General features: G+C 38.7%; 1 protein-coding gene across 1 annotated transcript in view; it reads right to left on the minus strand.

The window, feature by feature from the left end:
• Window positions 1-3,562: 3,562 nt before the first annotated feature.
• The window catches only part of ahr2 (aryl hydrocarbon receptor 2), a 46,124-nt gene continuing 34,732 nt past the window's right edge, over window positions 3,563-14,954 (minus strand). The window contains exons 3-11 of the mRNA XM_029133956.2: window positions 12,824-12,978; window positions 12,573-12,662; window positions 10,592-10,718; window positions 10,231-10,367; window positions 9,942-10,144; window positions 9,656-9,765; window positions 9,421-9,562; window positions 7,451-9,128; window positions 3,563-7,063 (exon numbers count right to left, since the gene is read on the minus strand). Of these exons, the coding sequence (XP_028989789.1) occupies window positions 6,977-7,063; window positions 7,451-9,128; window positions 9,421-9,562; window positions 9,656-9,765; window positions 9,942-10,144; window positions 10,231-10,367; window positions 10,592-10,718; window positions 12,573-12,662; window positions 12,824-12,978 (2,729 nt within the window). The 3' untranslated portion in view covers window positions 3,563-6,976. The remainder of the gene's footprint in view (window positions 7,064-7,450; window positions 9,129-9,420; window positions 9,563-9,655; window positions 9,766-9,941; window positions 10,145-10,230; window positions 10,368-10,591; window positions 10,719-12,572; window positions 12,663-12,823; window positions 12,979-14,954) is intronic.

Raw genomic sequence — 14,954 nt, forward strand, 5'->3', positions numbered from 1 at the left:
CTGTAGTTTGTAAAAGTGACCAGCAAGAGGCGACACAGACCAATTCAAAGAAATAGTAATTCTACTATCTGTAGGGGTCAGTCAGTAATCAGCTAACCTACTGTACAGGCTTAACAAGTAGAAGTGATGGACAGATTTTTTACTAAGTGAAGTTGAAGTGACAATATTATTCTGTGGAACCAACTAAGGAAACTCGAGTGTACAGAATCAAAAGATGGCAGGCAAGGACGGTGAGGACTAATTTAATAATTTAAAATGATACAAGACAGAAGAAAAGCTAAGTAAATAAGAAGATGACCAATCAGAAATACAAGAAGAGAGACAATGAGGTAAAACAATAAAATAAGTATAATTTATTGTGGAAGCTTTAGTTATTTCAGCCATTCCTGGAAGTAATTTGATCTACTGACTGAGTTTTGCCTAAACTGGAATAACCCAGCTTAGGGCAACTCCAGCTTTTCTGGCAAAGTTGTTACTGAATCACAGCTTTTTCCCTCTATTTGCAACTAGCAGAATAAATACACCATACGCCAGAAAGCTGATGTAAGGTCTTAAGTAAATCTCTACCAGGAAGCCAGAGGAGCTTTCCAGCAAACAGCAGGAGCGTCAGACAAAGGTTCTTTCCAGAAAAAGAAGTTTTCAGGTGGAGCTGTATTTCTCACAGCAGAAAGGGTTTGACACACACATTCTCTGAGGACATGAAAACATTTTACTTCTGATGTTGACTGTTGTGTGTATCTCAGGAGCTTTTAGTTAAAAGTTACATATTCTTGCTTTTCTTTGAGTCCAGTTGGAGTGGGAGTGGCTGAAAGCCCATTTCAGGAGGTTCTTAAATTAAAACATCATCACAGTGTCTTTACAGTATAGTTTGGTAATAGATAACTTACCATATGCAATATACCATGCAGAAATGCTGTATAATGACAACATGGTGCCATAAATACTCAAGCCAGCTTCTATCTATCTATCTGCATGCACACGCCCCAGAATTTCATCTGTTAGCTCTTCATTGGACAGATCTGTGGTGGTGAGCAGGCTGGAAGGAGGACTGACAGCCCTGTACAGGTTTCTCCTGAACCCCTGCTGGTCTTCAGTGTGAATTAGTTCAAACACACTCTGGTGCATCACATCAGTCTGGTAGGGAAAATAAAACGAAGAAACTGAGCTTAGGATTTTAATTTTACCTATGTAGTTAGGTCTAGGCCACAATACTGTAAGAGAGAGAAACTAAGCAAAAAGACCTGTAAAAATGTGCTTGTTACCCTGTAATCTCCAGTACAAGAAAAAAGGTCGGGCTCACAGATCGGACACTAACAACCCAACGCAGCCGAGGCTGTAGCAGGCAAAGAAACACAGATCTTTGTCCTGCATGTCGATCGATGCACGTTTCCCCTTCCCCCCAGTGTCCCCGCTCTGGGACATGAATGGCCCCGCCCACTTTCATTCAGACTGAAAATACATACAAAAAGGAATAAGCTAGTTTGAGCTGGCATGAAAAAAAGCTAGTTTATCTTTCACATTTAATACAGCCCAAACTCAGATCAAACAGGAACTCATTAAATAAAAAACTATACAAAAAATACAAAAAGAAAATGTTGAAAACCACAATTATTGCTTAGGCAGGAAGCAAACTAAACTACACGCAAACAAAGAAACACAGGTAGCTGTGACCCAGCTATGGAGTTTCATCAATGACCCATCTTTGAAGATGGCAGGTTAATTACTTCCTTCTAATTTCTTCTAAGCATGGCAACGCGTGACTAACATGAGCAAAAACAAGGCTAGACATAAGCAAGCTGAACAAAAGAGTATGGCAAAACAGAAATGGCAAAGGGGAGCACCAATGCATGACTTACAAGCATGGCAACGCGTGACTAAGAGAGAGTCTTCACAGAGATGTGGGGGATATTTTTCATGTGCCTTATCGTCAGAGCTGTTCACCTTGATATGCTGACATCTATGACACCGACTCGTTTCTGATGGCACTCCGGAGATTCATTGCTAGGAGAGGATCTCCTGCTGAGCCGGTTTGGGTCACAACACCTGCCCTCCTGGACCTGAAGGTGTGTGGGCTCCCTGGCTGCTAGGATTCTTTCCTCTGCTTGCTGGATGGGCGTAGTGGCCGAGCCCCTCACATCACCCTGGCTTCACAAGTGGCATTGTTCATGCACCAACATCCGTCTCACCATTTTGGTGAATAATGTTATTTTACAGCTTTACTAACTTTGTAGTGGGACACTCAACACCAGAGCTAATTAACAGGCTTCCTAAACTTAGCTGTAAGTATTACTGGTACTTATCACTAGCACTGATGAATAATGTGTGATTATGGTAGTTACAATGTTGTATGTCACGGCTATTATTGAGGTATTATGTGATAATGTATAATGCGTGTATATATGTATGTATGAGTGTATGCACATACACTATTATTAGTATTAATATTTATGTTACAGGTGGTTCAGTGATGCCTCACAGCAAGAAGGTCCTGGGTTCGATTCCCGGGGTGGGCCAGGTGCCTTTCTGTGTGGAGTTTGCATGTTCTCCCCGTGTTCGCGTGGGTTCTTTCTGGGGGGGTTCTCCGACTTCTTCTTACGTTCCAAAAACATGCATTAAGTTCATTGGTCTCTAAATTGTCCGTAGGTGTGAGTGTGTGTGTGTGCTGCCCTGCAATGGACTGGCAACCTGTCCACAGTGTACCCTGCCTCTCGCCCTCAGTTTGCTGGGATAGGCTCCAGTACCAAGTGGTAGAAGATGGATGGATGGATTGATGAAGCCTGTTTTTGTAGATTTAAGAATAAGGAGAGGCTGATGTGTTCAAGATCATGTTAGGAATGTTTGTTCCAGGGCAGCACATTGCTATTTTGATTTGCAGTCCTTTTGCCCTCCTAAGTTTTAGATTCCAGGGCTTTGATTTGGTTTGGTTTGGTTTCTCTTTGACGCACATAACGTTTTAAGATTAATCCAGCCATTTGCCCTATCTTATGAATCTTAAGTGTTTCCATGCTTGGGACTTCTTAGCCATGTTACCATTTATGTTCAGGGACACCTGTGTTGATTGGTAACCAAATTTAGGGTCATCCTCTAGTGCACTGAGCCGTGATGCTTAGGTCTAATCCTAGTAGACAACAGTAGACAACGTGAGGCTGTTTGTGTGGTTTTGCATTCCATCCATACACAAATTACCAACATAGTTCTACTGTCATCTAGTGGACACTGGGCTCATCACAGCAATCAAATACAGCATGTACTATTTCTTTTACGTAAATAAAAATCTAAAATTTTCCTAGTTTTATTTCCTAAATAAAACACAACATGTGCATTTGTTTTTTTTTTTCTTGACTAGTTGAGCTTTTAAACTGCACTTTTTTAATGCACTTTCAAATTAACTTTTTAATGAAACTACATTTGGTTTCTAACAAAACAGCCACAATTTTGTCCTTATGGTTCAAAAGAGAGTGAATTTTCCAAGTTATCTCAAAAAGACACTGTGGCCCCACAGTGTGATTAGATCACCTTTTAATATGGTGAGCTCAAGAATTACACAAGCACTCAGAAAATCTAGAGTGAGATTACATATGTATTTATGCTGTACAGTGAATGTACAAAATGCAAAATAGTTTTAAGCAATATTAAAATAGACAATACAATATATAACATGTTTTAACAAACAAGAAACAAGGAAAATAATAAAACATTTATATACAGGAACACAAAGATACTGCATTATGGAGCCTTTGCCTCCTGGGGCTTGAAAAAAGCAAAAAGCATAAATGCAAAGGCTTCATATTCATATAAGAGCAAGCAACCAGATATATTTATTCCTAAATGTAGAATACTTTGAGGAGAAAGGGTCCGTCTGAAAGCACTCCAGATTTAAAACTGGGGAAGCAGAAAAAAGTCACACACTCTGCTTCACTTTGGACTGAGTCTTAAATAATATCCATCACTGACTTTTGGTCTAATTTGAAAATTTTGGTCAAGTTCCAAATGTCAATGTAAGCGGTTTACGACTTTATCCAGACTAGGCTTAACAATCCTTGGAGAATAAGTAAAAGATTGCAACTAATGCCATTTTCTATCTCATATGGCATCAACAATTTCAATGAGGTACAGTAAATAGCTTTCTGATTAAAGTTGTAGTTATTGCTAAACTCATACATTTCTAAGCAGAGTGTAATTGCTCACAATCATTGCTTCAATATTATGATGGGAGATAAGACTTACTTTACAGCCTAAATAATTTTTTGAAATAAATCGTAGACACACAGTTCAAGAGTGTATGTTTGTTTGCTTTTCATGCATTATTGACTATCAAGCAGATACTTTTTAACCCTAGATGACTAATGCAAATTAAATAACATTATTAATATTGTGTATATTATACCCAATAAAAATACTTGTCATGCACATATATTAAGGTACAAGAATATACTGCAAACTGAAATAGTCTTCTCACCCATGCAATGTCTCAAAGTGAAAGATGATATCATTGAGGATGAGATAAAAAGACCAATCTGATGAACGTGCAACAAATAAAATAGAAAATAGCATTTGTTTAGAAGGTAGAAATAACCTTGATAATTTGACTCTGAAGATTCTTTTGACCTGCTAAATGAAAATTGGCAGCCAGAGTCACCAGGTCTGTGGCTGGATAATAGCTGATATGGTCAAGAAATATGGCAAATGTATACTTAATGGCACTGTTGCCCTTAAAAAGCAAAACAATTGCGTGATTTTTTGAAACACATTTCACCCCTAGCCACTAATGTTGGGTGAAATTACTTTATGTTGTTAAGTAAATGGTAAAAGTGAAAAGTTGTTTGATGGTGTCAGGACGCAGCCCCACACAAGTCAGATATCAGAAAATCCTTGACAACAAATGCATGGGTGAAAATCAGAGGGCATTAGTGTTCTAGGGGTAATCCCATGTCATGATGTACTGTACCTTTATTCTGTTTCGTCATTATCCCAAACTATAACTGCAACTATGGCTTATTTCCTCCAATAGTATGTGAAAAAAAACATTTTATGTATGTCTTGATTTATGGTGGAAAATTATGCCCATAAATCTTCAAGGCTCAATAACAAGAAAAAAATTGAGATACACTTTTGGAAAAACCAATGTGTCATGTCCCTTAGGTATCCTGTGTAGAATCACAGATGGCATTACTGACAATTTTAATGTATTCACATTAAGTCAAGCATTTCTTGTCACTGCTTTTGAAAAGCACTGTTTTAAAAATGTTGATAAATGCTAAAAACTAATACACAGCTCAAAAAAAGCTGATTTTACTGTTCTGTACTGAAGTTACCCCCTATGTCACACAGGCTCTGCATGTCTCTCGTGCTTTATCTTTTCAATCTAAAATCAACAAAAAGAAAAAGAGAAGGCACCCCTTTGATGTGATTTATGGAGAGTTAATTTTCTACAGTAGCTGCCTTTTAAGAGTACTTACTTCTCTTGAGATTTGCTCGCAGTCTAAGCAAAAGTACTGTCAAGTTAACAATTAGAGAAAAAAGATAACAAATCAAATATCACTGTGGAAAATATGAGAGAAACAGTCCTTTCAAAATTAGTGTCTTTTGGAGAGACTGATAAACACGCTAGGATTTGATTTACAGGCAAAGCTTGTAAAAAAAAAAAAAAAAGCTTTTACATCAATCATTACAGTCTTTCTACTGTAGATTCAACTGCAAATCTGGGTTCATAAAAAAGCCACAGTCAAGAATTTACTACAAAATACCTATAAAAGCTTGATGCATTTTTTTCAAACCATGTACTTAAATGATTGTAATTTGTGCTCATTTTGTTACCAATCTAACATTATTAAAAATTCAGATTCCTGTAACATGCAGGAAAAATTGTCTAACAATATAAAAAATTCTGATTCCTGTAACATGCAGGAAAAATGATGTTGTCTTCAGTATGCTCTGGCAATACTTTGAAGTAATAGTGCAAATAAATTTACTTGATGAAGGCAGATTTAACTTAATGATTTTGGTTGTATGTGAAATATTTTTCTGCACTTCACAGTACAAATGGAAAAATTAACCTCCCCCCAAACAGGAATAAAAAAAAAAAAACACTTAAATATTATAGAATAAAGAACCAAAACTGGCTATATATACGTAAATAATAAGCAGCTGATGCTGAATTGTCTCTGTTTAAATCATAGACATTGTCAATTAATATGTTTTTGGATTAATTTGCTTCCTTTGAATGTTTTTTTATATATTCTTTGTGCAAATTAAATCTCCCAAACTGGAATAGTAAAGAGTTGAAATTAACTAAGGTGTAACAGAAACAAAAAAAAGTTTTTATAATTTATCCTTCTAAATACTCAAAAGGAGAAACAAAGATTGTTAGAGAAAGGCATCACTTGTGCGTCAGAGACAGCAGAGGGTTAATACAAGGTTGTTCCTTTCTTCTCACGTTCAGGTGAGTCAGTCTACTAAGAACATCGGGGACTCGCTCATCCACTGCGTTGGACATTTGGTTAATTTAAAAAAGGCATCAAACAGAGAGCAGCATAGAATACATTCACTTTCAGAAACATTCCTATGGGAAGCAGCCAGGACTAAACCTTCCCATCAAACAAATGCCAGAATCGATAAGGTTCTAAAGCAATGCAATACATGCACTTGCTAAAATGTTCTTGTCTATTGGACAAACAGTTGGACATAAGTTGTAAAGTGATAATTCACTGAATATTGTTGATGATAACTTTTGTCAGCCATAACTGTTAATGATATAATCCAGCTAGATCCAAAGAAGGAATCCCCACAAAATCTAAAATCTTTGAAATTATTTTTCTCAAAGAAATATTAGTATTAAATATAAACTTCAAGATCGGACATGTTTAATCTCTTAAGGCTTTGTCCTAACGTCCTTTGTTTTGGCCCCATTAGGACCATGTTTGTCCTTCAGTCCATTAAACTGCTGTTTGAAACCGAGTTTGTATAATATTGAGTGCTATTTCTTCTTTGAGTAGAATGGGTTCCCACCGGGCAGCAAAGAGAAGGGCCCATCTCCGTTCCCAACAACTGGATGGTTGCTGATCTGTAAAATAACCAATAACACATCAGAAAGTTCATCTTATCACAACTAACACACAAAGCTTTACTCAAAACTAAGCTTTACGCATTGTAAGTAAGTAAAACCGAACAAGTCAAATAACCAAAACAAACCATGTGGGACTGTTAATGATATAATTGAGTTTAAATGGGTTTTGTTTATAAAATGGCCATTGAAAAAACACAAATTAAAACTTCTTTGCCTAACAAGCAATAAATTAGGTTTACTAAACCACATCTGAACCACTGAAACAACTGAAAACTTGTGAGTATTTTGATATAATCACTGAAAATGCTAAAGTTTTTTTGACACTTTTTTTATAATTCAGTAATGCAAAAAGATCAGAGATTACAATCTACTAATGTTTTGTACCTGAGTCTGATCATGAAAGTTCACGAGGCTATTCACATCGAGACCAGTGGTGATTTGGCAGGACAGAGCTGCTTCATCTGGATTTGTGATTGCCACCCCTCCCTTCATTGACCTATCTACAGGACGATCCTGATATAAACAAGATGAACTTGACTGGATCGGATTGGTGATTGTCATTCTCTGCCAAGAGGGAGGCTGATTATTACGCTGACTATTTATAGGTACTGAAGAGGTGGCATTGCTGAACATACAACTGCCAGACGATGCCATAGATGGATGCTCCAAGATCTGTTGAACCGTAAATGGTGCTTCAGACACCTCTGGCGTATTGAACATTGACCTATTTTTTATAGGATTTTGAGGCACTACCAGTCCAGGGACAGGGTTCCTCTGAAGTCCTGACATTTGGTTGAGGCAGGCACCCATTTGTTGTGGTCCACCTGGGATCAGCTGCTGCTGATGTTGCTGTTGCAGTGGCCAAGATAGTCTCTGGTCTTTACTGTTTTGAGTTTGAAGTGCAAACTGGCCCTGTAAGCAAGTAGGAAGAGCTGCACTAAAACCTGGTTGCGCAGAAATATTTTGGTTGTATGTTTCCACAAATTTGTCACCTTGGATACAGGCATTCAACTGGTTGCCCTGAATGCTGACCATTGGGTTCAAATGTCTTTCTCCAGTGTGGTCCTGAAGACCGACGTGCAAATTGGACATTCTTATCTGAAGGGGGTTCTGTGATGTTTGAGCTGTTTGATGGGAAAAAAGCTGACTGGTTTGCCTGAATACTCCAAGGTTGTTGTCACTGACTTGTAGGCTCATATGATTATGTGCTTGAGTGTGGGTGTCCAACAGGGCTGGGTTAAAGGTGGCTGGAGGAACCATCTCACTAAGACCAACAGCTTGCTCAGAAAGCTGTTGAAGGGGTGAACCAGAAGTGCTAGAAAGATCCATGGGGGTCAGTTTTTTTAGTCCAGGAGTCATTTGTCCAGTCATCATCTGCCCTTTGTTTGGTATCCAACCACATTTCTGCTCCTCTTTTTGGTTGGTATTCTGGTTGTGAAGATCCAACGATGTGGAGAGGCAGGCTGGTACATCATCAAGCTGATCTGGAAGCTTGAGCTCCCCAACCCCCTGCAGCTGTTCTTCAACAAACGACAGAATGTCTTCACTAAGTATGTCATTCAGTTCTTCACCCGGGTCACAGCTGGTGGTGCTCATCTTCAGCAGCATACTCTCCCAGCACTTAAGCTCATCTGGCTCCACATTTAGAGTTTCAGTGAAGTCATTGTCCCCAATAATATGGTGCAGGGTTTCCACCATATCGTTAATTGTTTCCTCCGCTGTCAACAAGTTTCCCACAACTGGCTTGGGTGAAGGGAGCTGCCAGGCATCTCCAGGAACACTGACTGTGGCATGGGTGTCCTGGAAGGCAACATCATTAAGGGTGCTAAAGTTGTTTGCACTATTGTGTTCACAGTAGACAGACTGGTCCTGACGCAGCATGCAGCCCAGCATGGAGTTTGGGCTGACAGAGTAGTTGTCGAGCTTCCTTTGCTTTGGGGCAGAGCACGTGTCAGGGATATTGACAGTTGGAGCCGTTTCATACAGCAATGCTTCTCCAGTGGCAAAGTTAAATGGCAGCTGCAGGCGCCTCAGGCGCAGCTGTTCTTCTCCTTCTTCATTTCTGTAAAAAGATTATATTTAATTTTATGTACAAATAACATATTAATTGAATGATATTTAATAATGGAGAAACAAATGTGACATTTATTAGGAAAACACTCATTTAATACCCTGTTAACTAACTATTGATTAATTATTTCAAGTTTATTAGGTACTTTTATTAGATACTTGTAAAAATTGTAAGATAACTAGTTTTACATCTATAGGATGAAAAGACAAAGTTCACAGGCCCTAGAAACTACAAGTCAAAACATCACCAACAATTTTTCCTAGTGGAAGTTCTGAAAACTCACGTCAAAGCCCTTTGTCTGGCCACAATGAAGTCTGGTCTTCCTCCTTTAAAGACCAGCCTTGCATTTGCCTGGACCCAGACCCAGGTTCTACTTTTGGTCAGCAGCCTGAAGACAGTGAAACCACTCTCTCCAGTTTTAATCACTAGAAGGCAAACAGTCAGACATACAGTCATTTCTAATTATCTCTAACCTGTATTTTAAACACACATACTACAAGCAAAAATGTAGCACTTACTTTTTATGTGATTGTCAGCGCAGTACATCATGTCTGCAGCATGGATGAAGTGGTAGCCGGAACCCCTCATACAGAGTTCTGCTTCACTGTAACCAAGAACCACTTTCCCTCTTTGGAAAACACAACAAACAGGCACCATTTACATGAGAAACATCTGCGATTTGAAATCCATGAATTGTGTGATGTGAAAAAAATATGGAGTAATTTTATTTTTTTAACTGTTAACTTCAAAGCAATGATTCACTTTCTATGAGATCAAATCCTTTTTTATTTGATGCTACAGTACCTGGTATCGACACCTGTTGGTGTAAAGTCCAGCTTGTGTTTGGTCTGGAAGAGCAGTGTCTTGTTGCGGATCTCCAAAATGGACGGCAGCTGCATTGGAGTGGCAATAGAGAACAGAGCGAGTTGGGGGGGTACTAGTGTCCCATCCTCTGACACACGGTTCTGACCACGGAGAAATTTGAGGCGTCCTCGGAAGTTCAGGGCCTACAGAAAGAGGCATTTTTTCATATCTTGGAGCAACAAGTCATGTCCAGCTGAATCTAACACAATCAAAATAAAAGGTCTGTTACCAGGAAACCAGAGGAGTTGTCGAGCAGGCAACGAAAGCGACAGCAGAAGTTTCTCTCCAGGAAGGATGAGTTTTCTGGAGGGACGGATTGTGGGTCATAGTTCATGACGTAGCTAATTTCTGCAGAGTCCTGGTCACCTGTAATGGAGAGTATTTACCAAGGGTTAGCATTAGCTATAACCCTAACCCCCAACCTGACATACTACTACTACTACTACTACTACTACTACTACTACTACTACTACTACTACTACTACTACTACTACTAATAATAATAATAATAATAATAATAATAATAATAATAATAATAATAATAATAATTTTAGGTTGATCAAACTGAAACCAACTTAATCTGGACCTACTTGAACTCTGTGCAGTGTTGTCAAGTTGAGTGGAATTTGGATCGAGGGCGAAATGTAGGTGACGTCTGAAGAGTGCTCGGTCGTCTGTGTGGATCAACTCAAACACACTCTGATGAACAACATCCGACTAAAACCAAAGGAAAAAATAACAGAGTGCCACATCACTCTTATTGCAAATCACACAGTAAAGCTAAAAATAAGTCTTCCTCGCCGCATACTCTTGGACTATAAGTGACATTGTTAAGAAGTTAATTTGGTGTCTGTTTTTTCTTAATTTTGTAGAATTGTTTTTTAGCAATTTTAGTTGTTTTGTCACAAGGTTAAAGTTTCAAGTCTCTTTTTAATTGTATTGTTTTGTGTGTATGTTTCAGTTTGACACATGCTCCAAACAATGTTTAACAATACCAGAACTTCAAGACAAGATTCAAAAGGTTGAACCCTCACCACCTGGCATGTATGCATCTCCTGAAGCTGGAATATATTAAGTTACTGTCAGCATCTAGAGAGTTGGCTAAAGTTGTCAAAGAGTTTGTATGTTGATGACATTAACTGTGATTTTGGTTTGATTTACAGGTTCAATTTGTTTTGATAGTCTTATTTCTTGGTTAGAAATGCCAAGTAGGTGGAAATGCGGGCGGCACGGTGGTGCAGTGGGTAGCACTGTCGCCTGATAGCCATTCCCGGGGCAGCACAGGTGCCTTTCTGTGTGGAGTTTGCATGTTCTCCCCGTGTTTGTGTAGGTTCTTTCTGGATTCTCCGGCTTTCTTCCTCCTTCTCCACGGTCCAAAAACGTGCATTAGATTGATTGGTCACCCTAGATTGCCCGTAGGTGTGAGTGTGTGTGTGAATGGTTGTCTGTCTGTGTGGTGCCCTGCAATGGACTGGTGACCTGTCCAGAGTGTACCCTGCCTCTCGCCCAAAGACAGCTGGGATATGCTCCAGCACCACCCGCGACCCCACATGGGAATAAGCGGTATGGAAAATAGGATGGACCATGAGAAAGCAGGTCAAAATATTGCCTTTTTTTATAAACGTTCCCAGGGTGAAGATGACAACACTTGTTCTGCTGCGAGTAGCAGCCGGTGTAGAGTGGACATGGACATCATACATTAACTTCTTAAATGACAGCACAATTCCATCCCGCAATGGCATTAGTTCTAACAATGACAGACCCTGATCTACAGCTGATATCAGACAGCCGAGGAAGCGGTCTGGTGATGTAGAGGCTCGGTTTCAACCAAGAAGGTGCCACAAACCTTATCAGCAGCTTGACTCTCTCCTAACTGTTCTCAGTATTTAAAACACACCTCCGACCCAGTCAAGCTAACAGATCATCTGCTATGAACCTCCCACTGTCTGTATTCATCCAAGCAAGAATCCCTGACAGTCTTCATTGCCTCCGTTCTCCCCTCATTTGATTAGCAGGCTGCAGGTCTTGCTGCATGTTGCCATGCCAAGTATTGCCAAGCCAGCATTGTCTCTGTAAGCCAAGTGAGATCATGTTATGTTTTTGCCCAAGAGGAAATTGTTGCAATCAAGCCAGGACCAAGAGAATAGAATGAATGTAGACCTCTTGAGCCAGGATAAGGCCATGTCAGTAGTGTTTTAGGAGTTTTCAAGAAGTGAATCAAGGATTAAGTGGCGATTAAGCTCCCTCTGGTCAAATCAAATTCCTAAAATAACCTACATAACGTGAGAGGGACACAGTCGAGGGTCTTCACCAGCGGGCCACAGCAATTTGTCAATTTACTCCTGTTCTACAGCAACACTATCAGCTTCCTAATGTCTCATTTTTACAAAATATTCCTACCTAGTTTGAGACACAGACTTTCCTACACTCTGACTGTTCGGGCTAAACTAAACTATATTGCAGCGTGTGACTCATGGTTTATTAGGCTTATTTTATTATACTTGTAATTATTTAATTTTTCTGTACTTATTGTTACTACAGTATATATTATTACGTTATTCGTGTTCTAACCTGATGGAAACCAAGGAAGTCCTGGATGGTGGGAGATGTGTAGAAGACATAACCTTCAGCCGTCACCACCAGCACAAAACCATTCAGTGCCTGGAACAAAAGTTTCAGTGCAGTTTCAGTATTTTGGTAGTGACATTAAATACTTTGATACTTTGTTATGTGAGGTCAGTTACAAATTGAAAAATTGTCACAATAATTACATTACTTCAATTCAATCAAACTTTGTAGCATAAATATATAAGAGTTGTTACCTGAAGCAGCAGTTCTCCCTCAGAGAAGCTGTATCCATCAATGCTGGTCACCTGTGAGGAAGAGGCCAAGCTCAGTGGAGTAGGCAAGTTCTGCACGTTTTTCCCATACGCGTGCCTCTGCTCTGTGGTCCAGGTGGAGCCATTCTTCATAGCAGCTAAACGAACAAAACATAAATATACTACTTACACATTTTAACATAAAAAAGTGGAGCTACAAAATGGTGCTTGTCCAATTTCCAGAACTGCATGAACATTTAAACAAGCAATATGTATACATATGTGTGTGTGTGATAGAAAAAGACATTAGAAAAAGACAGAATAACACATTTCTACATATTTCTATGTGGGTGGAGTTGCCTGATGCTTCCTGTCATCTTACAGAACTGTCACTGAATCTGCGATAAAATCCTAAAACCTCATCACAGAGGAAACAGGTGGGTGTTGCTGGAGGAAAAAAAATACAAAATGGTGACAGATGGACTGATAACCAATGACAATTTAATTTAATTAGTTTTATCTGTAGATCTGCATTTCTTCATGTTTTCCATTGCTGTATGTGCACTCAAATGAGACCTGTAACAACTAGTCAACAAATTGATCAGTCCATAAAAGGCTAAATTCTGCATACATTTAAAAGCAAAATCTTTTAGCATTCCCACGCATTTGTTTACTGTGGGGTAGACATGACAAGACTTTTCTGAATATGGTTCTTGGCAAACAAGAACAGATGTATGAAGATGTCCTAAAAACCTAAAGTTTTATATAATTTTAAATTTAATTTAGAAACTTTTATTCCCACAGTGGGGAAAATGTATTCTTCATTTGACCCATCCTCCATGGGGAAGCGAGAGAGAAAGAGAGAAGCAGCATGGGATTAAAAATGGCTTTTGAGGTTTCACTACACTTGGTGGGAAAATAACCAGAGCTTCAACAGTAAACAACTTACTTACAGTATGCATTAGGTTTTGTTAATATTTTTACAGCTATGCAAGTAAATATAACAAAAAACTGTAAAATCACTAATTTTACACACACATTTTACATTTAGCAGAATTATGGCCTTTTTGACACTTTAAACAAAAACTGTTTTGGAACCGTAAACATATTTTTTATATTTACCATTTCTTTCAGCCCAGCAGTGAGTCCCAATCTGGTTTGGCATCTTTTGTCTAACCTGACCACACTCAAACATTACCTCACTATGTGAGAATGATCTGTGATGATCTTGAATAAATCAATGATACATGTATATACTTTTAGAGCTTACATAAAAAGGTGTCATTTATGGTTATAAATCATGCTACAGTTCAAACACAGCCTGGCCAGGATCAAACATGTGCTTCACGTCAACTAAACAAAAGACATTTGTCAAGAATGCAAAATACATTTAAAGATTAATAAGAACAATTGACCCTAAAGAAAACACCTACATGTGGTAAGTGGGGGTTGTTAACAACTATTGAGTAAGAATTATGTTACACAAAACTAGAATTCGAATTTGAAACAACCCTTAAATTTTCAAGAATCTATGTCTTCAGTTTCACTGTTGTTTAGTGTGGTCTGCCCGGGCACGCTCAGACTTCAGAGCTTCTAACATGCTCTCATACCTGGAGGCGATCTGGTTTAGTGGTTTAGCGTTTCAGAGTAGCAACAATGAGCTATTTTAGTGCCAAGGCGAACAGGATGAGACAGAAGTTTCATTAACAGGAAAGAATGAAAGAAGCATGTGAGGAGGTATAAAAAGATAAAAAAGAGAGATAAAGTGAAACAGTATGAAGACAAATATAACACAAAGAACAAACTGTTAGATAAAATAAACAGTTTGTAGAAAATTAATCACGAAACAAACTAAACTGCACAAACAGCAGCTGTGCTGTAGATGCCCTGGGGATTTCTGACATGGTAAAACACTTCATTTACCCCCTTCTACCCCTAATGCAGGGGTTCTTAATAAGAAACAGCTGACTTCTACCAAGGTTTTCTGTAAAACAGCAGAAACTCTTTTTTGGCTTCATAATGAAGAAATGGCTCCTAGTTTTACTTGGGTACTGTACATTGATCAAAACATCCTGCCCTATGCCAACAGCATTCCTCTTACATGCTTTGATGTATGTCCGTTTTATATGTTTCA

Source organism: Betta splendens, chromosome 2 (genome assembly GCF_900634795.4).
Source record: "Betta splendens chromosome 2, fBetSpl5.4, whole genome shotgun sequence".
Taxonomy (NCBI): domain Eukaryota; kingdom Metazoa; phylum Chordata; class Actinopteri; order Anabantiformes; family Osphronemidae; genus Betta; species Betta splendens.